This window comes from Microtus ochrogaster, chromosome 7 (assembly GCF_000317375.1).
Source record: "Microtus ochrogaster isolate Prairie Vole_2 chromosome 7, MicOch1.0, whole genome shotgun sequence".
Classification (NCBI taxonomy): Eukaryota; Metazoa; Chordata; class Mammalia; order Rodentia; family Cricetidae; genus Microtus; species Microtus ochrogaster.
Genome location: NC_022014.1, coordinates 79,570,248 through 79,594,771, shown reverse-complemented (window position 1 = coordinate 79,594,771; position 24,524 = coordinate 79,570,248). Strand labels below are relative to the sequence as shown.

The following is a 24,524-nucleotide window of genomic DNA, read 5'->3' as shown; positions in this document are numbered from 1 at the left end:
CTCCTCCTCCTCCTCCCCCTCCCTTCTTCTTCTGTGGGTGGCTTGCCTGAATGTGTGTCTAGTATCTGGGCAGCCAGAAGAAGGTGTTGGATCAGTGGGACTGCAGTTATTTACTGCTGTCGGTAACCATGTGGATGTTCGGAACTGAGCCCTGGCCCTCTGGAAGAGCAGCCAGTGCTCTTAACCACCGAGCCATCCTAGCCCCAGAGCTCTATTTTTAAAGCACTCTCTGGGGATCAGCAACCCCCCTAAACAACCTCTTCCTCCTGAGAGCCCATTGACTGTTTTTACTGCTCCATGACCCTGCTGTTAATTGCACAACCCCCTAATTTTAAGGGGACCTTTGTTGATTCCCCCAGTTGCCCTTCAAAAGCTGCTCGGTAAAACATGGCCAGCCATCTGCCATCTTGTGGTTGCTGAGTGTAAGATGCAGCATCTTAGCCCTCAGGACCTATGTCCTGTCAGGTTATGGTGAGCTCATCAGGCCAGAGAGTCCCCTAAAGGTTGTGCACTCGCAGGGAAGGAAGGAAGTTTCATGTGTGATTGTATAGGAAGCATCATCCTTGGCTTTGGTCTTGGTGTTCTTGTCTGTTCTTTACCTGTCCCTACCCTGACCCTGTAATCCTGGATGCCAGGCTTCCTGCAGCATTCACTCAGCCCAGCCCTGCATCTCCTGTCTTGAGTAGGGTCAGACCTCTCCCCGAGATGCCCAGCTGTAAAACCCAACTTGATCCTCTTCCCTCCAGTTAACCTCTGCTAGGCCTGAGATACCACCTGTCTCCTGTCCTGGGGCTTGAGTGTAGCCAAGAGCCCTTTGTAGCGTTGCTGAGGTGTGTTAGCAGTAACCTCTGAGGACGGGCTCACATCAGCTCTGGATGCGTTCTGATGTGCTCTGATTCAGCCTCCAGCCATAACTCATCACTGGGCTGGGAGTGCCCCAGCTCATAGAAGGGGCGGGTAGAGATTACCATACACTAGGAGGTTATTAATACTACCTACCCAATTTATTATGGTGTTTCCTCAAGAGTCTCCCCTGATACCTAAATCCTTCCAATGTAATAATGCACTGAAGCCACGCCACAACTGCGTTAATGTCTGCATCTCATTCCATCCTTTGTAATGTTACTTCACATGCATTTGGCTTCTCTTCAGAAGACTGCCTTGGTGCTCTAGTCTCAGGGTCCCGCTTACGAGGCTTGTCCTTTCAGCCGGCTTGCTTTGGGTTCTGTAGATCACTCGTGCTAAGAGCAGAAGCATGGCCTACAGCAAGAGGTGCTTGGCAGGTGGCACTCGTGGACCATGAGCTCTGGAGCTGCAGCTGGAAGAGTGCATCTAGCTTGGTGCTGCCCTGGTTCCCAGGAGGTGCCTTGGCACCCACTTGGGAATGGCAGTGCTGTGCTTTCAGTAAAACCTGGTTCTTGTGTGCTCCCCCTGCTTAGAACCCCACTTTCCCCTTTGCATTTGGCCCCTTGTGACTAGCTGTGGTCTTGTCTCACTGAATTTGAGGCACAGATCTTGCTCCCCTGTGCTCTGAGTGCTTTCCGGTGGGTGCTTTTGCTCTGCTTCCTGTCCTGAGGTACTTGTTGCTGCTGTGGCCTGGAAGAAATGGAGGTGGAAAGATGGGTATCTGAAGTCTTTGGGCTTAGTGATTCACCCAGGCAGTGATGTCACCCCTCAGAAGCCATCTTGGTTAGTTCTGGTGTCTGCAGACCAGTTGATGTCTTTACGCCAACAGGTCCATGGTGATTTCTTTTCGTTTTCATGGAAATATCAAGTGTGGGTGTTTGTAAATCCAGTGATGTTGTGGATCCTGGGAAGTGGGTTCTTCCACTCAGAGTCTGCTCACTGGACTCAACCTGGCCCTTTACATAGCTGCAAGGGATACAGTCCTTTTAGCTCTTTCTGTTAGCAATGCCCCCTCTTTATTTTCCATTTTTATTTTGGTTTTAGATAGTCTCTCTATGTAGCAGCATACCCTTGCCCCCAACTTAATTTTTAAAAAAGATTTATTTATTTATTATGCATACAGGCAAGAACCTCAGATCTCATTACAGATGGCTGTGAGCCATCATGTGGTGGCTGAGAATTGAACTCAGGACCTCTGGAAGAGCAGCCAGAGCTCATGACCTCTGAGCCATCTCTCCAGCCCCCATAAATTCTTTTCTTTCTTTAAAAAAAAGGGGGGGGGTTCTCTGTAGCTGAGGAGCCTGTCCTGGAACTTGCTCTATAAACCAGGCTGGCCTCATACAGAAATCTGCCTGTCTCTGCCTCCCGAGTGCTGGGATTAAAGGCGTGTACTACCACACTTGTCCTGCCTTTCTTTTCTTTCCTTCTTCCACTCCCCCAAACCCTTGAGGCCCCTCTGGCCAAGCGTGTTTTGGGAGTTAAGTCTTCCATCCGGACATGAGGGCTGGCTTATTGCTGAGTCCCTGCCAGCTGAGCCACATGCAGAAATCCCTGACCAGTCAAACGCCCATTCTAGTGTGGAGCTGGGAAGACACTGGAAGAGGGGCCTGGCTCCAGCCAACAGGAAGCCCTGTTCTGCTTGCATTTACCACTGTAGCTGATGGAGGAATGTTTCAAGGAACGTCAGTACTTTAAGTTTCTGGTGGTGGGGGGTGGGGTGTTAAGTTTGAACATCCTGGTGCTTGTGAGAGTTTTGTTGCTGGTGAGGAGGGATGTTTCCCTCTGGACAGAGACTTAGGTGGAATGAAGATTCTTAGAGTTCTTAAGTTTCCCAAACTTTTGACAGTGACTCCTAATAACCAGTATATTTTGTGATAAAGGGCATGTGTGTCTTGATTGCATACAACTGAAAAAGCTTTCTCAAGCGAGCACCTGCCCTTTCTGCATGTGTGTAACGCCCCCAGATACTTTCTCTTTTTCCTATGCTGGCCATGACCTCCTACTGTTAATCCTACCTCCCACTAATGGTTAGAGTCTGCTGTTCTGGGATTTTCAACACTTTCAAAATGTTCACAGAGAAAGAACCCTTCAGTCTGGCGTGAGGAACTTTCCAGGCCATGTAGTTAGACGAGGGCTAGGCTGGACTAGCTCCTACAATGAGGCAGGGCAGGGTACTGTGGAACGGGGCTACAGACAGGCAAAAACAGGAGGTCCTTCAGGGACAACAAAACCAGAGGCACCTTCACCGGGGCCTACAGTCGTCAGAGCAAGGCCCTCCACACCCTCCATTGACCACTGTCTTACACACTTCGGGGACAGATTGCTAGGAAGGGAGCATGCTGGCCAGGGACTCTACCTTTAGACTACATCCTGGTCCTGATTTCTCTTCATCTGTGTGTCTTGGACACGGACCCAGCTCAGGTTGTTTGGAGGGTGGGGGGTGGCCTACTCACCTCCTTGGCAAGTAGCAATGCTAGTCTGTTGTAGTGTTCCCTTCAGGGATCTGGTTGGAGTTTTGGCCAGGTGAATAACTTCAATCTCTATGTGGCCTAGTTCATTCAGTGGTGGGGAACCTCTCTCTTTGAACACAAATCCAGAACAGGGTCTGCTGTAAACTGTCGCTGTCTCTCCACTTCCCAGGGATACTGTTTATCCTGTGTAAGACCTGACTGGTGCTGGGCCTTCCTGCCCCCAGGAAATGCTCCCTCATTGTGGCAGTGACTGTGACAGTAGTGTGGCTGGTGCCTCCTCTTCCTGAGACATACATTGGGGCTGGAGAGATGGCTCTTGCAGAGGACCCAGGTTTGGTTCCCAGTGTTGATGTCAGATGGCTTAGGACTGCCTGTGGCTATAGCTCCAGGGCTCATGTGCACATGTTCACACACAGTACTTATACGCATATAATTAAAAATACAAGTTTTAAATAACCCTTCCTGTGGCCTTCTGACAGCTCCGCCTGTTTGAGGATCCCCGTTAGTTGAAGCTGTCTTTTTCTTTACCTTTCTTCTGTTTTCAGCCGCTTACTCTTGGAGAATTTTAGTCTTGGTCGGCCAAGGTCAGTTTTATGGATGAGCTTCTAGACTGGGAGCAGGACAGTGGTGCTCAGAAGTGCAGCCCAGGGAGGCAGTTCGAGGAGTGGCCTCTACAGCAGATGTTAGCCCAGATTTGGGAAGACAGAGCTGCGCACTTTACAGCAGCCCCTTTCCCTCACCGTTTGTGCCCTTGTGTGTGGGTGTGGGCTCACTCGTTCCTGTCTGTGCCTGTGGGGGCTGGAGGCAGTATCAGGTCCTCCTTTGTCATTCTCCGTCTTATTTGTTACTGTTTTTTATGGTTGCTTTGCCTGCATGCACACCACTTGTGTGTGGCGCCCTGCCAGGAAGCCAGGCTGTTGGATTCCCTGAACTGAATTATATACGGCTGTGATCTGCCATGTGGTACTGGGGAGCCCTACGAATTTTTGTTTTTTAGGTAAAATGGGCTGCAGAGATGGCTCAGCCCTAAGAGTGATGGCTTCTTCCAGAGAAGCTGAGTTTGGTTTTTAGTGCCCATGTCAGGTAGCTCAAAACTGCCTGTAATTCCGGTTCCAAGTGTTTGAACATCCTCTTCTGGTCTCCATGGGCACACATGCATGCACAGAAACACAGATACATATAAATTTTAAAATCTGGGTGATGGTGGTGCACGCCTTTAATCCCAGCACTCTATAGGCAGAGACAGTCAAATCTCTGTGAGTTCGAGGCCAGCCTGTTCTACAGAGTGAGTTCCAGAACAGGCTCCAAAGCTACAGAGAAACCGTGTCTCAAAAACCCAATGACTAACTAACTAAATAAATAAAATTTTAGATTTTTCAATTCTATTTAGTCTGTATGGGTGCTTGTATAGTGATGGATGTATTGAGGTCAGAGGATACCTGTGGGAGTCAGTTCTCAGCTACCATCGGGCTTCCAGTCAGGTTGTCAGACTTGGTGGCAAGTGCCATTATAACTGATTCTCTTCCTTATTTATTTGTGTTTGTTTAGCCATGTTTGTGTATTTGTGGGTGGGGAGCAAATGTACCATGGCACTTCTGTGACAGTCAGGGGACTCCTTTCAAGCACTGGGTCTCCTGTACCGTGTGGAATATGGGGGTGGTCTCCAGTTGTCAGGTGACAAGTGCCCGAGCCCAAGGCAGCTCATCAGCGCCCCCGTGTGTTGTTTTGTTTTTAAGCACTCTCACTGAATCTGGAGCATTTGCTCTGTCTAGGACTGGCCAGAGAGTCTGAAGGTCCACTTCTCTCTGTCCTTGACCCCTCCCCAGGTTGGGTCACAGATACTGCTGCACCTGAGGATCTTTTTTGTGGGGACTGAGGATCTGAACACAGTAAGCACTTTACCCACTGAGCCATCTCCTCAGCTGAGTATAGTTGTGGTTTTTTGTTTGTTTGTTTGTTTGTTTTTGTTTTTCAAGACAGGGTTTCTCTGTATAGCAGTCCTGGCACTTGCCCTTGTGGACCAGACTGGTCTTGAACTCAGAGATCTGCTCGCCTCTGCCTCCCAGAGGGATTAAAGGGATGCACCACCACTGGCCAGACTATATAGTTTTTAAATGTCACTTTTTTTTTAAAGGGGGGGGTGGGTTTCCACATAGTGTTAATCCCAGCATGAAAAGCAGAGGCAGATAGCCCTCTGAGTTTGAGGTCAGTCTGGTCAATTCCAGGCTGACCAAAGCTACTCAATGAGACACTGACTTCAAGGCGGGGTGGGAGGGGTTGGGGGGGATGAGGTTGGGGTAGTAGAGATGCTCTTTGCCCCACCTTGTTTCCTGGTATCCTGAGCATCCTCAGGGTTTCTGAGCCTGGGTACTGCTGATACCCTGGCCAATCATTCTTGTGGGAGGAGCTGTCTTTTGCATCGTAAGATGTACAGCAAACCTTGGCCTTAACACCTCTGCCATATGTGACAGCCTGGAATATTACCAGCCATTTCCAAATGTCCCTGGGGTGAAAAGACATAGTTTCTCCCAGTTGAAAATCACAGAACCAGTTCTTTCCCTTGCCAGCAGGCAGATGGTCCCAGTATGTTACCTTGGCTTAGGGCCCATAGAGACTTCTGCCTTGCTCAGGATGGACTTGCCTAGGGCCTGAGTAACCTCTTCCAGCCTCCAGACACTGCCCAACACCTATAAGACTGCTCTTATCTCTGGGAAACTCACTGTCTTACCCAGGTCTGTGGTCAGATGTCACCTCAGAGTGACCCTATAAACCCCCGTGTTGGATTTTGAATATGACCTGACCTGTGTCTGCTCTGCTTCCCTCGCTGCCCTGGAGCTGATACCAGTTAGAGCAGAGGCTGGACGCAGATGCTTGGACAGCATCAGTGTTGTCTGGACAGTGGATGCCTTAGAGCCGGCCTGTCATCCTCCACAGCGTGGCCCTGAGTCGTTTCCAGAGGAGGCAGTGAGACTGCTGCCCTTTACGTGTACCCAGAGTAACCCGTGTTTATTTCACACCATCCCTGACTCCTCCCACTTCTCTCCTGCTGTTCCAAAATGTCTGTTCACCGACGCTTTCCAGGAAATGCTAAACATTAGCTGGCCAGTCTCTTTTTGCTGAGCATTTTAGAGGCTATGACAGTTAAAATCGATAGGTTCCCACTCAGCTCTGGTTCTGGTGATCCTGTTGTGATGGCAACATTCAGGGCACTCCTTGGAGGTGGCAGGAACTTTAGTTTTTATCTTACAGCTCTAGTTTTGTGGTAGAATCTCATTTTCAACTTACGCAGGTGCCATGCAGCGCAGTGCAACCTGGTGTCAATCCTAGTGACGTCTGGCACCTGTGACTTCAGTACGTGGCCTTTCAGAACGGGAAGGGAAATCTCTGCTTGAGAATGTGTGGACTCACTGGAAATACGTTGTACTCTGTCCTGTTTCTGCAGTTCTTGGAGGGCTAAGTGTTTTGTGTGGTGGAAAGAAAGGGCGGGAGCAGGGCTGCTGGGTCCAGCTCCAGGATCCAGCTTCTGTGAGCTGTGACCTTGAACGAGTAGCTTTTCGCATCTGCTTAACTGTAAAAAATGGTGGGGTGGTGGTGGTGGTAATGTGTACTTCACGGAGTTGTGGGGCTCCTCGGGGGTGTCCAGGAACCAGCCTGGACCTATAGTGTAGAACAGAGGAAGCTCTCAGAGCACAGCAGATCCTCACATAATGGGAACTTTGAGGGTTTTAAGAAACAGCCTATGCTGGGACAAGGAAGGAAAGGATGGGCATTGGGGTAGAACAGTGTGTGCTGCAGAACACAGGCACGTTTCGGGAGAGACAAGGGAGCGAAGAGGGAAGTCACAAAGGGTGATGGAGAGCCTTTCCTGCCCTCTTTCAGGACTGGCAAGACCAAGAGAGTGGTACATGATAGATAACCCCATTGCTCCCTCACTTCCTCCTTACTGCCCCGAGTGCCTGCAGGGTAGTGGCTGGATCAGAAGAGCTGAGGACAGTTTCTAGGTGGAGAGCCACACTCTGAGCCAAGAGGCATGGGGGAGTCACTCTCCTATAGGATCCCTCCTGGTACAGGGTCTCTGCTTCAGCCATAGGGCTGGGGTCTCCATTTCGTGTGCCCTGTATGACGTCATGCCAGTGAATGCCTGTACATGTGTAGGTCTCCCCTTCTCCCTGGCAGTGCCTGGACCTCAGAAAGGCCACTAGGAACATGACCTACAGATTCAGCTTGAAGCTCTTCTCAAGGACCCTCTGCCCCTTGAATTTCCCAGATGCAGCTTCTGGTTTTTATGACTTAGGCCTCTGGTTAGTTTTATGACATTTAAGCTAAGAGGGGCAGTTGAGGTAGGGTGGGGCAGCACAAAGTATCTTTACAGTTAAAAAAGGGCACTGGTCTCTCCACATACCCTCACAGCCTTGAAGCAGAACCTTTTGGTACCTCAGCCTGTGTCTCTGGGGGCCAGGGAGTCAGGCAGCAGCTGTGTGTACATGTGCCAGCGGTGCTTTCTTTGTGGCCTCCTAGGTCCCGTCACAGGTACCCAGCGCTGGCTGCTGAGGGGCCGTGTGTGCATGTAGACAGCGGCTGATGTTTCTGAGCACAGTCACAGGCTGTTGTTGTCTGTAGCTGTTCCTAGGTCTCTGTCCCGCTTCACGGTGAGGCTCACTGCTTCCATTGGGGTCACAGCCGCCCCGTCTGGAGTTTGCTTTAGTTGTCCTTGCTAAAAGTTCCTTAACCGTGTGCTAGAATCATCCTTTTCAGCATTCTTTTTTGGTTTTTTCGAGACAGGGTTTCTCTATGGCTTTGGAGCCTGTCCTGGAACTAGCTCTGTAGACCAGGCTGGTCTCTAACTCACAGAGATCCGCCTGCCTCTGCCTCCCGAGTGCTGGGATTAAAGGCGTGTCCACCGCCCGGCCCTTTTCAGTATCCTTGACTTGCTCTGGCAGTCACCTTTCACAGTTGAGAGAGGAGAGGCCTTTGCTGGGGGTTTGGGTTCCTAGTGTGTGGTTGCCATTTTTGAGTGGGGGATGCAGAGCTCTCCATCACTTAGAGGTTGCTGAAAGGTGGTAGAGGAGCAGTCGAGATTTAGTGACCCAAGAACAGAGGAGACAGACAAACTAGCCTGGCAGAGAACCAGCTCTCTGCCTGGGCTCTTGGAGTCCATCCGGCAGCATGGTACCAGTAGAGGGCGTTGCTGGGAGTTCACATGGATCCAGGGCAGACTCTGCAGGGCCACAGATAAGGAACACACTGCAGCTGGGCAGGCAGGGCACACAGATTACAAGAGTGGTGTCCAGTGATAGCTGGTTTCAGGGTGCCAGCCACAGCCCAGTGTCATGCCAGTCCCCCACCTCGTCCTGAACACGGATCACGCAGGGTCAGAGGGCAGGCCCTGGGAGAAGAATTTAACTCATTGGGATGTTTGCTTTTGTAGAATGAGCTTAACCTTAGGTAGAGTGCACGCTGCCTGCAGGTCTGCTGCTTTCATGACAGTCTCTCATCTTCTTTACAGCTGAAGCTAGAGGACCGCTCTGTGGTGCCCCGGGATGTGGTCCGACACATGCGTTCAACTGTGAGTCTCTCGCCCCATCCCATCCTGAGTCTTCAGCCTGTCTGCTCCCACTCCTGTTTGGAGGAGAGCTGCCTGGTTGCGGGGTGAGGGGCCTGGGACTGTCTGAGTGGGGTGTGCCATGGCAGTCTTGCAGGATATTTTCTCCCTCCCCTAGGACAGTCAGTGTGGCACGGTGATAGACGTCAACATTGACTGTGCTGTCAAGCTAATTGGCACCAACTGCATCATCTACCCTGTCAACAGCAAGGACCTCCAGCACATCTGGGTAAGTGGCCTCTTGTCTTGGCTGCTCCTGCCAAGCGTAGTCTTGCTGGGCAGTCAGTAGCTTGTTCGCTGCGGCCAGCCTGCTCATGGCATCCTCGGTGTTGCCCTTGCAAGTGAGCTGTTAGACATGAGGTCAGGGTGTGCTCTTCCCCGGCATCAGTGTAAATCACTGACGAATGTGGTTATTTTGTTTCCTCACCTAACACTGACTTTTGTTTACTGTGTGAGGCTGTTTGGCCTGCATATGGTCTCTGTATCACTTATATGTCTGGTATCAAAAAACGGGTTTGGATCCCCTGGAACTGCAGTTACAGATGGTTGTGAGCTGCCATGTGGGTGCTGGGAATGAAACCTACCTAGGTCCTCAGCAAAAGCAGTCGCTGCTCTTAACTGCTGAGCCATCTCTCTAGCACTTATGACTCAGCAGATAAGAGAACTTGTCCGTGCTGAGGACCTGTGGTTTTAGTGAATTCAACTCTGTCCTTTGACCCCTGTGAGCACCAGGTACACATGATGGCGCACACACATTCAGCAGATAAAGATAAGTAACAACAAACAGGCTTCTTTTTTTAAAAACTATTTATTTATTTATTTATTTATTTATTTATTTATTTATTTATTTATTTATTTAGTATGCATGCAATATTCTTTCTGCGTGTATGCCTGAAGGCCAGAAGAGGGCACCAGACCTCATTACAGATGGTTGTGAGCCACCATGTGGTTGCTGGGAATTAAATTCAGGACCTTTGGAAAAGCAGGCAATGCTCTTAACCTTTGAGCCATCTCTCCAGCCCCAAACAGGTTTCTTTTTTGGTTTTTCGAGACAGGGTTTCTCTGTGGTTTTGGAGCCTGTCCTGGAACTAGCTCTTGTAGACCAGGCTGGTCTCAAACTCACAGAGATCCACCTGCCTCTGCCTCCCAAGTGCTGGGATTAAAGGCATGCGCCACCACCGCCCGGCTAGGTTTCTTTTTAATAATATATTTTTAAATGATTTTAGATTTAGCCAAAAGTGCTAAGTTCATGTGCCCACTTCTCCAGCGTCTGCAGCTTAGCCTCTGCCACTCAGTCCAGGCGTCTGCACAAGCCCTTCGCTTGCTCGCTTGCTCTAGCCATTTATCTCCCAAACCGTTAGAAAGAAGGCCACCCAGCATCCTGCTCACGGATTTGATGCTTTCCAGAGATCTGAGTGCGGCCACGAGAGAGGTGTCACCGGTGACCCCTTTCTGCCTAAGCCTCGGACTGCTCAGTCCTCCCAGCAGCGTCCTTTCCGTGTGGGCCCTGAGCACATTCAGGGAGACACCTGGCGTTTGCTTGTCAGTTCTTTTGTCTTCGATCTGTCATCCTGGACTGTGACCCTCAACTTCAGCAGCCAGGAGAGCCTGCTGCCCTGTCCAGCTGTCCCCGGGCTGTATGTCCAGCAGCTGTACCCTGCACTCAGGTCAAGTTGGTCTGCACAGCCCTCCCCACTGTGTAAAAGCCTCTTCCATTACCCTTAGTGAGTAGTTATATTCCCCAGGGTTCCACAGATAGTTAGCATCCCTGTCAGATAGGCATCTGCAAGCCTTATCCTTGGGCACATTGCCACCTAAATGGGCCTAAATGTGACTCTTGACGGTCACACATGGTGTGGTCTGAGGTCATCATCATTCCTGCGTTTGTGTTGGTTGGAAGACCTGTGTCTGCTGCCCGGGTTGTCCCCTTACATTTTTATGTTGTACATAGTACAATTCCCTCATCACATGTTTTGCTTTAACTGTCCCAAACTAGGAAGCTCCTTTGGTCTGTCTGGCTTCTGTTTGCTGAGCACTTTTTCAACAGTGAGAATGCTAGCTTCAGTGTCCATGGTGAATTGACCTTTTTATTCAAGGCCTTACCTGTCCACAAAGCCCACGTCCCAACCACGCCCACCTCCCACCTACTGGGCAGTCCACTCACTGGAAAGGGCCTTGGGATGCAGTGCAAATCAATTGTCTAGAACCTTCCTTCTACATTGTAGCACAGTAAAGAAAATCCCAGGCCTTGTGCCCTTGCTCACTGCCTGTATGCTTGGTCCGCAGCCCTTCATGTATGGAGACTACATCGCCTATGACTGCTGGCTAGGGAAGGTCTATGACTTGAAGAATCAGATCATTCTTAAGCTGTCTAATGGTGCCAGGTAGGCATCAGCTTGGGGATGCTTGTTTGCTCCAAGGGAGTTTCTCCAGGAGCTCTGAGGTCAGGTGTGGTCCGGGACAGTATGGGTGCTGACATTCAGCACCTGTATCCCAGGGCTAACTCTGGTCTCTCTCCTGCTACAGCTCAGGTTTTGGGCTATCTGAACTTGGTGAGATGCCTTCATCTCTGTGTCTGAGTGTCGGCGCTCTATTCTGCATGTGTTAACAGTGGCAGGCACTGACGTGGGGTTGGGCTGAGCTGCATAGGTGAAGATAAGTGGTGGGTTGGTGCCTCCATACTGGCCCTGGTGGAAACCAAGCCTCTGTCCTCTGTTTCAGGTGCTCCATGAACACGGAAGATGGTGCCAAACTCTATGACGTCTGCCCACACGTCAGTGACTCGGTACATATCCCCTTCTCTGTTCTTCCCTGCTTAGGCATGAAAACTGTCCAAGCCCTAGGCAAGGGATTGTGAGGCATGGGGCCAGTGTGCCCTGGAGCACCTGAAGGCCTGGGCAGGGGCAGGAAATAGAGTTGTATTAGTTTTATTTGGGTGGTTGGCTGGGTGAGGGGTGAAGTGGGGAGTGTTTTAAGATTTATTTTATGAGAGAATCAGAAAGAGAATGTCGTTGTACGTGAAGACAGAAGAGGCATCAGATCCCCTGGGATTTGAATTAGAGGTAATTGTGAGCCTTAAGTTTGGTATTGGGAACCACAGCCAGTGCTCTTAACACTCCAGCCACTCGCCCCCTCCCCTTTTTTGGGGGGTTTTTCGAGACAGGGTTTCTCTGGCTTTGGAGCCTGTCCTGGAACTAGCTCTGTAGACCAGGCTGGTCTTGAACTCACAGAGATCCGCCTGCCTCTGCCTCCCGAGTGCTGGGATTAAAGGTGTGTACCACCATCGCCCGGCTACCAGCCCCTAATTTTGTTCTTTGAGACAGAGTCTATATTTCAGGTGTGCCACTGTGCTGTGGCCCTTCAGTACAGAGTCAGTCAGTAGTTAGTCAGAAGATGTGCTGGCAGAGGAGCACATGGAGGTAGTTTGTACTAGGGGTGTGTTTACACAGGTGTGAGTGCACACTGCTCCCTAGAGCTTTGATCCTGGCCCCAGCATCACAGTCCATGAGAGTCTGTTAGGCCTAGAACAGTCTGCAGCTGCAGTTTGATATGATTCCCGGGCACCCAGTTTGTACCAGGCTTGTAAAATATATTCTTCGAAGACTGTGCTGCAGGAAGCCTGAAGGCCATGTCATGTGGGGTTCTTCCTGCAAGGCAAGCACAGCGCTCCTGGCCAAGGAGGCTTCCTCAGGTGCATTTTCCTCTGCCCCAACCCTTCAGGGTCTCTTCTTTGATGACTCCTATGGCTTCTACCCAGGCCAAGTGCTTATTGGCCCTGCTAAGATCTTCTCCAGTGTCCAGTGGCTCTCGGGGGTCAAGCCTGTACTCAGCACCAAGAGCAAGTTCCGCGTGGTGGTGGAGGAGGTAAGGGCATAACCGGTAGGGCGAAGGTCGAGTTGTAGGCCCTGGGGGTAAGCTATTTACCTGCTCCCAGGACCCAAACTCTGGTGACCTGAAAGGGGTTTGGGCATGGGGCAGCCCAGGCTCTAGTTGTAGGATAACTGATTGTCAGAACCCTCTTCCCTTGCTCTGCTCAGGGAGAGTGGAGGGATCATGACTCCTAATGCATGGGCGACCACAGTATTTGTGAATGTGGTGCTGCGGGCCTTGAAAGTCCACCCCTGACTACACCCCTGTCCTACTCAACTGCCCCAGGTTCAGGTTGTGGAATTGAAGGTCACATGGATCACCAAGAGTTTCTGCCCTGGGGGCACGGACAGCGTTAGCCCCCCACCTTCTGTCATCACTCAGGAAAACCTAGGCAGGTAAGCACGCCCCTACCCCCCAAATCCCAGGAACTCACCCGGGCATGTCTTGGGGCCATAAATGCATGAGAGAGCCAAGCCTCCCCCGACCTCTCAGAAGTCCATCCAAGCTCCCATTTTTTTCTCTTCAGGGTGAAGCGTCTCGGATGCTTTGACCATGCTCAGCGGCAGCTTGGGGAACGCTGTCTATATGTCTTCCCAGCCAAGGTAGAGCCGGCCAAGATTGCCTGGGAATGTCCAGAAAAAAACTGCGCCCAGGGGGAGGGCTCTATGGCCAAGAAGGTATGTCCTTGAGGCGGGTGGGTGTGGGCACTCATGGAACTGGCCGTGAGCCACTCCCACAGCCAGCAAGGTGGGTCTGGGCTCTAGGCCTTGGGCAGCCATGAGGACCCTTGCTGGCCACTTAGGTGTTTATAGCTCTATCCACCAAGACAGAAATACCTGGGGCCAGGGTGGGCCCCTGCCTGCCTTACTCCACAACCCTCTCGCCTTGGTTCTGCTCTTGTAGGTGAAGCGCCTGTTGAAGAAGCAGGTCGTGAGGATCATGTCCTGCGCCCCAGATACCCAGTGTCCTAGGGACCACTCCATGGAGGACCCAGACAAGAAAGGGGAAGCCAGAACAAAGAGTGAAGTGGGGTCTCCTAGCCCCGAGGAGCAACCTGATGGATCCAGCAGCCCAGTGGAGATGCAGGACGAGGGGGGAGAAGAGCCTCAGGAGCCAAGTGAGCCGCTGCCCCCCTTCCTGTTGAAGGAGGGTGGGGACGATGGACTGCACTCTGCAGAGCAGGATGCAGACGACGAGGCTGCTGACGATACGGATGACACCAGCTCGGTGACCTCCTCCGCCAGCTCCACTACCTCCTCCCAGAGCGGCAGTGGCGCCAGTCGTAAGAAGAGTATCCCCTTGTCCATCAAAAACTTGAAGCGAAAACACAAGAGGAAGAAGAATAAGATTACCCGGGACTTCAAGCCTGGAGACAGGTAAATTCCAAGTGTTCGTCCCCTACAGGGCCCAGCCAGGGCCCCGGAAAGAGGAGCTCATGGTGCTCCCATCCCCAGGGCTGGTGCCTAGGGTAGGCCTTGGTAGACTGCGGAAGTGTAGTGTAGTGGCTTCCTGGAACCATATTTGCCTGAGTTCCCCAGAGAATGTGTCACGCTTGGGGCACGGGTAAGCTTTAGATACACTGGACACTCTCACCCTGCCTACTTGAGACTCAGGCCTGGAAGTGATGGAAGGTCAGCTCCTCTCTCCAAGAAGCACATCTGTGGTGCCTGGCTCATGGGCCTGTATTGGCAGGGTGGCCGTGGAGGTTGTGACCACGATGACCTCAGCTGATGTGATGTGGCAGGATGGCTCTGTGGAATGCAACATCCGCTCCAATGACCTCTTCCCGGTGCACCACCTGGACAACAATGAATTCTGCCCTGGAGACTTCGTGGTGGACAAGCGAGGTAGTACTAAGCCTCAGGGTGGTCAGTGGGACACTCTGGACAAGGTCAGGGGTCAGTGGAGATGGGACTTGGGCTCAAGGAGAGGAGTATTTTTGAAGGTCTCTTTAGCGGGCCAGGGGAAGCCTGTGTGATTGCGGGCAGGCCCCCCAGGGCTTCTCAGGTAGTCACGTCCCTTCTGCCTTTCCTAGTCCAGAGCTGCCCAGACCCTGCTGTCTACGGTGTGGTGCAGTCCGGGGACCATGTTGGCCGTACCTGCATGGTGAAATGGTTCAAACTGCGGCCTACTGGGGATGACGTGGAGGTGAGCTTGCTGACCTGCTTCTTTTCGGGGGGCTCCAGGGAAAGGGGTGAGGCCCTGGCTCATGCCTGGTTTGTGCTGCAGCTCATTGGGGAAGAGGAGGATGTGAGTGTCTATGACATCGCTGACCACCCTGACTTCCGCTTCCGCACAACTGACATTGTCATCCGCATTGGTAACACTGACGATGGGGCTCTGCCCAAGGAGGATGAGGTAGGTGTGCCCTCCAGGTTCATGTGCTGGGCAGTGCCTGCACTTCCTGACACTGCCACCAGCTGTCTTCAGGAAGTCTTAGAGCTCAGTGTCTCAGGATGGCCAGCATGGCCTGCATTAGAGACAGGCAGCCCAGGCATCTGCTGGACTCGGGCCTCTTAGACCCTGCCGGTCCTTCCCTAGAGGCTTACACTCTGTTGCAGCTGTGAGTAGCACAGTCAACTGCAGCAAAGTCCTCGCAGGTTTGGAAATGGGACTTGAGACAGACCTTGAGCAAAGAGGGGGATGGATATTGGGAGAGGGCAAGAAAGATTCTAGACAGAGGGGCAGAAACAAACCCTGAAGTCAGGATACCCATGCTGGGAAGAGTGCCGAGCCAGGGAGGTAAGAGCAGTGCCTGTGGGGAGAGACTTGGTGCAGTCTCGGAAAGGCCACCTAGTATCTGCTGCCCGGCCAGAGAGTGGGTGCCATGGATGGGGAACCTGAGGCTTCACAGCTTACCACCCAGTTGACTGTCCCCTTTGCCCTTCAGCCGTCAGTGGGCCAAGTGGCTCGAGTAGACGTCAGTAGCAAGGTGGAAGTGGTGTGGGCTGACAACTCAAAAACCATCATCCTGCCCCAGGTAAGACTGTAGAGCTCCCCGGCCGCTCGCTGCCCCTGAAGGTGGCTCTCTAGTCTTCACATTAGCTCCAAGGATTGGATCCCACTGTTTCTAGGATAACTGTCGACAGCTACAGAAGGGCAAGAAAAAGCTGACCTCAGTTCAGTTGTCCCGAGCTGGTCCCCTTTCCTTCGCCCATATTTAGCTGACCCCATAGGCCAACTCTCCTTTCCTGTTGCACACAAAAGGGTGGGCCAAGGGAGGCAGAGAATGGCTTGTCCCTTACCTTGGCAGCCATTCTAGGGGAGAGCAGGGCACAGTGTGACTAACTCTAGCGCACCTGCTTCACCTGCCAGTCAGGTAACCCACTCGCTCCTGAGTCCTGGAGGTGGGCTGGCTTTGCTGAGGCTTCCGCTTGTGCCCCTCACTGGACAGAGCCTGAGAGATGGTGGCACATGCATTAACTGGACTGTGTGTAAAGCTTGGGCTGGAAGGTGGGCAAAGGGCAGAGAACTGGAATCTTGTAGCATGGACAAGGCGTCAGATGCAAAGTTGAGAACAGAGAAGGGGGAGGGGCCCGCAAGGCCGCAGGGAGTCATTAACAGGAGCGAAGAGGCCAGCGTTGTGTCGAATGGTTGTCTTCTGCCCCCAGCACTTATACAATATCGAGTCCGAGATCGAGGAGTCCGACTACGATTCTGTAGAAGGCAGCACCAGTGGAGCATCTTCGGATGAGTGGGAAGACGACAGCGACAGCTGGGAGACGGACAATGGGCTGGTAGATGATGAGCACCCCAAGATAGAAGACCTCGCCATCCTCCCCACAGAGCAGCCGGCAGCCCCTGAGGAGGACAAGGGGGTGGTGATCAGTGAAGAGGCAGCCACAGCTGCCATCCAGGGAGCTGTGGCCATGGCTGCCCCCGTGGCAGGGCTGATGGAGAAAGCTGGCAAGGACGGGCCTCCCAAGAGTTTCCGGGAGCTGAAAGAAGCCATCAAGATCCTGGAGAGCCTCAAGAACATGACCGTGGAGCAGCTGCTCACAGGGTCCCCCACCTCACCCACGGTGGAGCCGGAGAAGCCGACCCGGGAGAAGAAGTTTCTGGACGACATCAAGAAGCTACAGGAGAACCTCAAGAAGACCCTAGACAACGTGGCCATCGCTGAGGAGGAGAAGATGGAGGCGGTGCCCGACACAGAACGCAAGGAAGATAAAACAGAGGCACAGTCACCAGTGAAGGCCGAGTGGCCCAGTGAGACTCCTGTGCTCTGTCAACAGTGTGGTGGCAAACCTGGTGTCACCTTTACCAGTGCCAAGGGCGAAGTGTTTTCTGTGCTGGAGTTTGCACCATGTGAGTCGGTGCAAATGGCTGTTGTCCTTTCTCATCCTCCCCAGTTTTCCTATTTCTGCACCCGGAGGCCCCACCCCTGCCCTAAGGGATAGCACCTGGGTTCCCTCACCATCTAGAGTCTTCCAAGCAGCAGCTGTCCAAGCCATACTCCAGGGCAGTGTGGGTTTGTCTGGAGCTGATGGGCTTCAGGTCAGGGCCTGACTGTTGTCTCTCCTTGCAGCAAACCACTCTTTCAAGAAGATTGAGTTCCAGCCTCCAGAAGCCAAGAAGTTCTTCAGCACAGTGCGAAAGGAGATGGCTCTGCTGGCCACCTCACTGCCCGATGGCATCATGGTCAAGACATTCGAGGACAGAATGGCAAGTGGGCTGCTGGGAACTTGGGGAGGCCAGATAGGTACCATTGGGCACTAAAGTGTAACATCACCTACCTTGCCATGTTTCCAGGGATGGTGGCTCAGTCACCTGAGGTCCCAGAATGGAGTCCTGCAGCCACATGGGCACATTTGAGGGGCCACCTGCTCCCTCCTCTAAAATGTAACCAAGTGATATTGGCGCACACCTTTAACCAGTCGGGAGGCAGAGGCAGATGAATCTTTTGAGTATAGACCAGCCTGGTCTGCACAGAAACCCTGTCTTGAAAAACAAAACAAACATAAGTAGCTTTGAACCCTAAAGCCTAGGAGGAGCTTTCGTGTATCTTCCCTGATTCCCCCAAACCAGAGGCCTTTCCTCACTTTCGGCTCCTTCCAGGAAACTTGTCTGTCACAGCACTGCCCTCGGTGTCAGCGCAGCAAATGGTTCTTTTTGAGGTTGGTCATCCCAGCTGTCCTGTAGGCTGATGCCAGGAGCTCACAGTGCTCCTGACTCCGCCTCTCAAGCGCTGGGATTGCAGGTGGAAGCTGGCACCCATCCCTACCTGAGCGTCCCAGGGACACCTGTTTTACCTGGGAGAGAGTTCTTTGAGAATTTCAGCTGGTGCAGCTCTGCTGAGGGAGCGTAGAGCACCGACTTTTTGTTTGGTTTGGTTTTGGTTTTCGAGACAGGGTTTCTCTGTAGCTTTGTAGCCTGTGCTGGAACTAGCTCTTGCAGACCAGACTGGCCTCGAATTCAAGAGATCACCTGCCTCTGCCTCCCGAGTGCTGGGATTAAAGGCGTGCGCCACCACTGCCTGACTACATTTTGTTTTGTTGATGCTTTTTTCCCCCATGTCTTCAAGACATCTCAGGGACCTCAAACCCCACGGAAGGAAGGGTCCTTCTTCCTCTCCATTTCCCAGCTGCTCTCTGCTCTGCTCTGGTGCCCTGGCAGGAGCGACCTCATTCACGGGCCTGTATCCTGATGTCACAGTTGTTCTGGCCTCTGCCAGTCCTTGCCATTGAGCTCTGACCCCTGGTACCTTCCTTCTAGCTGTGTGACTACGCCTCTGCCCCCAGAAGTGAAAGCAGATATTTGGGTTAGCTGTCTCCATGGCTGTGACTCTGGAGTTCTGTTTCCTCCCTGCTCTGTGTGCCCAGTGCTCTGGGAGGAAGCGAGGCCAGACTCCAGAAGCCAGCCCTTGTCTGTTCCCTCCAGGACCTCTTCTCAGCACTGATCAAGGGCCCCACTCGGACTCCTTACGAAGACGGCCTCTACCTGTTTGACATTCAGCTTCCCAACATCTACCCAGCAGTGCCCCCCCACTTTTGCTACCTCTCCCAGTGCAGTGGCCGCCTGAACCCCAACCTGTATGACAATGGGAAGGTGTGCGTCAGCCTCCTGGGTACCTGGATTGGAAAGGTAAGGATGGGCCCCAGTGGAGATGGTGGCACAGTGGGGCTGATGTCCACCTGGGATAGACCTGAAGGTTCATTTTGTGTTTCAGGGGACAGAGAGGTGGACGAGCAAATCCAGTCTTCTCCAGGTGCTCATCTCTATTCAAGGTATGATGGGCTCACAGGCACACTGACGGGCTGTTCCCCAGCCTGCCCTCATTTGTTTGCCCACTAACTGGACTCTTTCCGGCAGGTCTGATCCTGGTAAATGAACCATACTATAACGAAGCTGGCTTTGACAGTGATCGAGGCCTGCAGGAAGGCTATGAGAACAGTCGCTGCTACAATGAGATGGCCTTGATCCGTGTGGTGCAGTCCATGACCCAGTTGGTCCGACGGCCTCCTGAGGTCTTTGAGCAGGAGATTCGACAGCATTTCAGTGTGGGTGGCTGGCGTCTGGTGAACCGCATTGAGTCCTGGCTGGAAACCCACGCCATGCTGGAGAGGGCCCAGGCACTGCCCAATGGGGTCCCTAAAGACAACAGCTCTCTGGAGCCTCAGGCTGTAGCTGAACTCTCAGACTCTGGCCGTGAAGAGCCTGAGGATGTAGGGATGGCCCCTGGGGACGCCTCCCAGGGCTCAGACTCAGAGAGTGGTGCCCAGGGCCCGGCCTCAGCCAGCAGGGACCACACAGGGCAGACTGAGACAGCCCCTGATGCGTCAGCACCGCCAAGCGTTAGACCAAAGAGGAGGAGGAAGAGCTACCGCAGCTTCCTGCCTGAGAAGAGTGGCTACCCTGACATCGGCTTCCCCCTCTTCCCGCTTTCCAAGGGCTTCATCAAGAGCATCCGGGGGGTCCTGACGCAGTTCCGCACCACCCTCCTCGAGGCAGGCATGCCCGAGAGCACAGAGGACAAGTAGCTCCCAGGCCTTGAAAAAGGAGTGTCACGGTGGGAGAGGCCAGCCGCTGCCTGCTCCCTCCCTTCCCGAGAACTTGCCCCTCTCCCTGCCCCTTCTGTCCCCAGTTGGAGCCTTCCACTCCCTCCTCCCTGCGGCAAGTTTGATGAAGTGCAAGAAGTGTCCCTCAGCCACGTTCAAAGGCAGGTCCCTGGGGCACTGGGACCTCCACTGCCGGTCCTCTGGTTGCTCCAGCCGAATGTCCTGGCACTTGTTCCCTAGCCGTCCCTTCTCAGGTCAGAGGTGGGGTGTTGAGGAACCTACAAATGGCAGGAGGGTGGACGTGCCTTGCATGACGTGTGGCTGCTCCTGCAATGCTCCTGGTCCCTCTCTTCAGCTTGACTGTAGCCTCCCCACACCCCAGGTCCTGCTGCCACACTGGGTCCTCTAGTCCCCCATGCCCCCATCTCTTGGAGCTGTGGCTGGCTTTGGCCTGTCAGTGCGTTACAGCCCTTAGGCCTGTTGAACTTCCTCTCTAAGAGAGGTTGAGACTGAGCTAAGGTTCAGAGTAACACCCAAGAGAGGTGGTAGCCCTCACATACAAATATGGAGTCAAGGACAGGGTGCTGCTGGGAAGGAAACGGCTGTAGGTGCCTTGTGTGGGCAGTACTGACATCTGCTCCATGCTGAGACCACAGGGCATCTGCACAAACCAGGCCAGCAACAAGGGCCTCCCAACGGCCCCACCCAACGGCTCCTCTCAGCCTTGCTTATAGACTCCGCAGGCACAGTCAGAGGGAGGAGGGAGGCTGGATGGTGGCAGGAGCTCCCCCCACCCTTACAGGCCCAGAGGTTTACAAGTTTCTAAGCTTTTGATAATGTGAAGCTCCAGTAGAGGATGCTGGTGAGCAGATTGCAGCTGTTATTCCTGCTGTATGTGTGTAATATTTAAGGTTGGGAAAATAATCTCAGAAGCAAAGATACTAACTCTTACTAGAAAAAAGACAAATAAAAAGTAAAACAGACAAAAAAAAAAGCCAAAGCATGATGCGTCTTGTCAGCCTTAAGTGGGCTCCGTGCCTGTGCTCTGCCAGGACCGCCGGGCATCAGAGCCTTGGGAAGGACAGAGCCAGAAACTGGAACACTCAGCAGGAACCTGTTGGTACCTCGCGGACATGATGAGTGCCGGGTGGGGCTGTGCATCCCAGGGCATCGTTCATGTGGAGATGTGAATGCCCACTGCTTATAATATCTGTATAAAGTGCTGTGTGATTAAACTTTTTTTACTTGCGTTTTTTGGGGGGCTGGCTCATTAACAAGACAAGGGGACACCATTAAACCTGCCTCTGCCATTTGTTCAGGCTCTGCTGCTTTCTCTGTGCCAGAGGCCACCCTTCCGTGCCCTTTCCTCAAGGGAGCCTGGCAGTGGGTCCTTCTCCAGTCCTGGGGTCTGTGGGGTGGACAGCTAAGTATCCTGATGGCAGTCAGCTCCACACTGGGTAGTGGACACCAGTGTGCTGAGTTCCAGATTCTGGGGGAACCGACGTCACAAAATCTAGCGATGGGCAGGTGTGACTGTTCCGGGCTGCAAGTTGGAATGGTTGTCCCAGTTAGGGGGAGGTGGCATCTACCGTTTTCCTGCTGCTTCCCCTATTCCTGTTAGAAGACAAGTGAGCTGAGAAGATGTTGTGGGTGTAACTACTGCCTGTTATTGTTCAGTTTGAAATGTGTTGTCAGAATCTCTTCACTGGAAGCAAGTCTCCAGGTCCTGACAACAAAGTTCGGGTCCACTGGGAAGCCAGTGAGCTTTCTGGGCTCAGTTGCGGATCATGGGTGAGGGTTTAGTCGCAGGAGCAGAGGGGACTAGTCACTAGAAAGTCCACCCAGCACAGGTAATGGTTTCCCTGGAGCCACGTGGATGGGATGTCCCCACTCTCCTCCTACCCCAGCACTCCCAAGACCAGTTGAAATTAGGGCAGGATTGTATAGAAATGGCCAGGAGATAGCAGCGTCTCTTTGGCAGTGCCTAGTACGCAGGCCCAGGTGATCACCCACACTCAACAGGATCTGCCTCCTGTTTGCCAGTCTCCCCGAGGCTTCTAATGCAGTCCACTCAGGGTGCTAACTGGATCTGAGGGCAGAGCCTCAGTCTTCCCTGTGGGGGTGGGGCAGCTGGCCAGGCTTTGCAGGCCTCCGCAGCTGAAGGGAGTCTGATTATCGGTCCCTAAGGAGTCTGTGTGCTCAGCACCAACATGACTGCGCCATGGGCATGTAACAGTGATCGTGTGCTTGCATAGCATGCCAGAGACCCTGGGTCCAATCCTCAGTACAATTTCATAGCCCTTGCTAGTGTAAAACCCCATCCTCTTCCCAGTCCTAGGACAGGATCAGCAGATTGGAAGTCACTTTATTTGGATTTGATTCTCAGAAGTGCTCCAAGCACAATGGTAAGTGCCTTCTAGATGTAACTGCCCAGCCAGAGGGTGCCTGCCCAGATTCGCCTTCTAGCATTTAGGGGGCAGAGCCTTTCTTACAGCCCCACCTTCCTACTTTCCCTACAGGGTCCCTACCTCCATGTGAGCTTTAGATAGCCTCCCATATGAGGGCATGGATGCAGGAGAGGGTCCCATCTCAGTGTAGACATAGACAAAGGCACGGAGAGCCAGGGAATCATAATGGCTTTTCTGGAGATGGCCTCGGCTGAGGCTCCCAGCTGGACGGGGCATCTCTGCTGCCACAAACCATCCAAAAATAGTTTGGGTGCACTTGGCCCTGCACGGCTTCGCATGTCATCGACTCCCCATCCACGGAAAACATGCCCCTCTGGTTCTTGGGCTCCAGGCGGAAGGCAACCACAGGCACGTGCACCAAGTATGGGCAGTTATAGTCCATATGCTTGCCCTTCTGCATGGCCAGGAAGAGACGCAGCAGCATGGCCCTTGACACCCCCGCACGCACGTAGAACAGATGCATAACGCCAGCCTCACAACGGCCCATGGGTGCCGCGAACATCTCGGTGCTCAGGTGGGTATGTAGCAGTACCAGCACCAGAACAAAATCCTGTTCCGGCACCACGGTCCAGTGAGAAGGCACCGGCTCCTCCAGGGGAACAAGGTATGTGTCCACAGGGCCCTTGTGCGCCTGTGCCGGAGAAGCAGACATCTCCGAGGCAGCATTTCCTACAGGAAGGTAGGCCAGTTGGCCCCGGTAGATTCGCAGGGTTGCTAGGCGAAAGATGGTCCCCATTGTAAAACGGATCTCCCCCAAGCGCCTGTACTTCTCACTCTCCAGGTCCACATCAGCAACGAAGCCCCAGGACAGGCTGAGCACAGAATAGAGCTGCAGTCCGGAAGCCGTGTGTAGTGACAACAGATTCATGGGTGACAGGTGTCGGCGGCACAAGAGCAGCGTGCAGTTGGTCAGGAGGGCTTCGCTAGTTACCTGCTCGTACCTGCAAGGTTAAAGTTCAGGTGGAACGGGGCAGGAGCCCTCATGCATCCCCTTTTAGACCTTTCGGGGGAAGACGGTGGACCTGGGGAGTTAGTGGACCCAGTGACCCAGTAAACTGAGGATGCAGCTCCAGAAGAGACCGTGGAGCTTCCCACAGGAACTTGGAAAACATGGTGGTAGGGGACGTGGCCTGCTTGGACCCTCAGCTGTTACCCAGCATAGTAGTTCAAGGAAGCCGCCAGCGCGTTGCCGGACCCTCCGGGGAGGCTACACAGGGGCTTCCGGATGGCAGTCTCCCAGTCAGGCCGTGACATCAGCCCATTCACCACCTGTGAAAGCAGAGTGGCCTCAGTCCAGGAAACTATCCCAAACCCTCCGGGCCATCCTCCAGCTCAGTTCTTACCTCGTGCATGAGACCATCACCCGACATGACCACCAGGGCATCCCAGTGGCTCAGTTCCTCTGCACACACCAGCTCCCTGGCATGGTTCTGCCGTTCTGGGGGAGGATTTGATGCTCTCAGTGCTGGCTTTCTGGCAGAAAATGCTCCCTTCACCCCCTGGGGACAGTACTCACCGGTGAGCATAAGTTTGAAGGATATTTCAGCCTCCTCCAGGAGGGGTTGCACAAATCTCTGGAAGAGCTGCAGAGCCTTGCCCCTGCCGCTCCGGGGGTTCAGCAGCACCAGCACTCTGCAGGGCCGCGGGAGCAATCCCCTAGGGCAGCCTGCTATAAAAAAACAAACCAGGCTTTAGAGAGGACTCAGGAATTTGAAGCACTGGCTGAGGATCCAGGTTCGGTTCCAGCACCTGGATGGTGGGTGATTCACAATGGCCTCAAACTTCAGTCCGAGGGGAATCCTACGCTCTTTTCTGACCTTCAAAGGCACCAAGCACACATTTGGGCGCACACACATACATACACACATGCCATCAAAACACTCATACACACAAAAATCAAACCTTTAAATAAAAACAGCCTGGCGGTGGTGACGCACACACACCTTTAATCGCAGTACTCGGGAGGCAGAGGCAGGTGAATCTCTGAGTTCAAGGCCAGCCTGATCCTGATCTATAGAGTGAGTTCCAGGATGGCCAGTGCTACATAGAGAAACCTGTCTCGAAAAACCAGAGAGAGAGAGAGAGAGAGAGAAGAGAGGGAGGGGGAAAAGAAAGAGAGAGGGAGAAAAAAAGAAAGAAAGGAAGGAAGGAAGGAAGGAAGGAAGGAAGGAAGGAAGGAAGGAAGGAAGGAAGGAAGGAAGGAAGAAAG

General features: G+C 53.0%; 2 protein-coding genes across 4 annotated transcripts in view; one reads left to right on the top strand and one right to left on the bottom strand.

The window, feature by feature from the left end:
- The window catches only part of Ube2o (ubiquitin conjugating enzyme E2 O), a gene marked incomplete at its 5' end in the record, with an annotated part of 43,147 nt that extends 21,978 nt beyond the window's left edge, over positions 1-21,169 (top strand). Inside the window, 17 exons of the mRNA XM_005350774.2 lie at positions 8,884-8,943; positions 9,098-9,208; positions 11,266-11,363; positions 11,701-11,764; positions 12,700-12,843; positions 13,135-13,244; positions 13,376-13,526; positions 13,753-14,225; positions 14,542-14,696; positions 14,885-14,997; positions 15,079-15,207; positions 15,740-15,829; positions 16,461-17,157; positions 17,378-17,514; positions 18,730-18,933; positions 19,019-19,076; positions 19,162-21,169. Of these exons, the coding sequence (XP_005350831.2) occupies positions 8,884-8,943; positions 9,098-9,208; positions 11,266-11,363; positions 11,701-11,764; positions 12,700-12,843; positions 13,135-13,244; positions 13,376-13,526; positions 13,753-14,225; positions 14,542-14,696; positions 14,885-14,997; positions 15,079-15,207; positions 15,740-15,829; positions 16,461-17,157; positions 17,378-17,514; positions 18,730-18,933; positions 19,019-19,076; positions 19,162-19,829 (3,462 nt within the window). The remainder of the gene's footprint in view (positions 1-8,883; positions 8,944-9,097; positions 9,209-11,265; positions 11,364-11,700; positions 11,765-12,699; positions 12,844-13,134; positions 13,245-13,375; positions 13,527-13,752; positions 14,226-14,541; positions 14,697-14,884; positions 14,998-15,078; positions 15,208-15,739; positions 15,830-16,460; positions 17,158-17,377; positions 17,515-18,729; positions 18,934-19,018; positions 19,077-19,161) is intronic.
- A 1,023-nt stretch (positions 21,170-22,192) lies between these two features.
- Sphk1 (sphingosine kinase 1) overlaps positions 22,193-24,524 on the bottom strand; it is a 5,392-nt gene continuing 3,060 nt past the window's right edge. For all 3 annotated transcript variants that reach the window (XM_026780992.1, XM_026780991.1, XM_026780993.1), the window contains exons 3-6: positions 23,832-23,984; positions 23,659-23,753; positions 23,469-23,584; positions 22,193-23,256 (exon numbers count right to left, since the gene is read on the bottom strand). In XM_026780992.1, the coding sequence (XP_026636793.1) occupies positions 22,476-23,256; positions 23,469-23,584; positions 23,659-23,753; positions 23,832-23,984 (1,145 nt within the window). In that variant the 3' untranslated portion in view covers positions 22,193-22,475. The remainder of the gene's footprint in view (positions 23,257-23,468; positions 23,585-23,658; positions 23,754-23,831; positions 23,985-24,524) is intronic.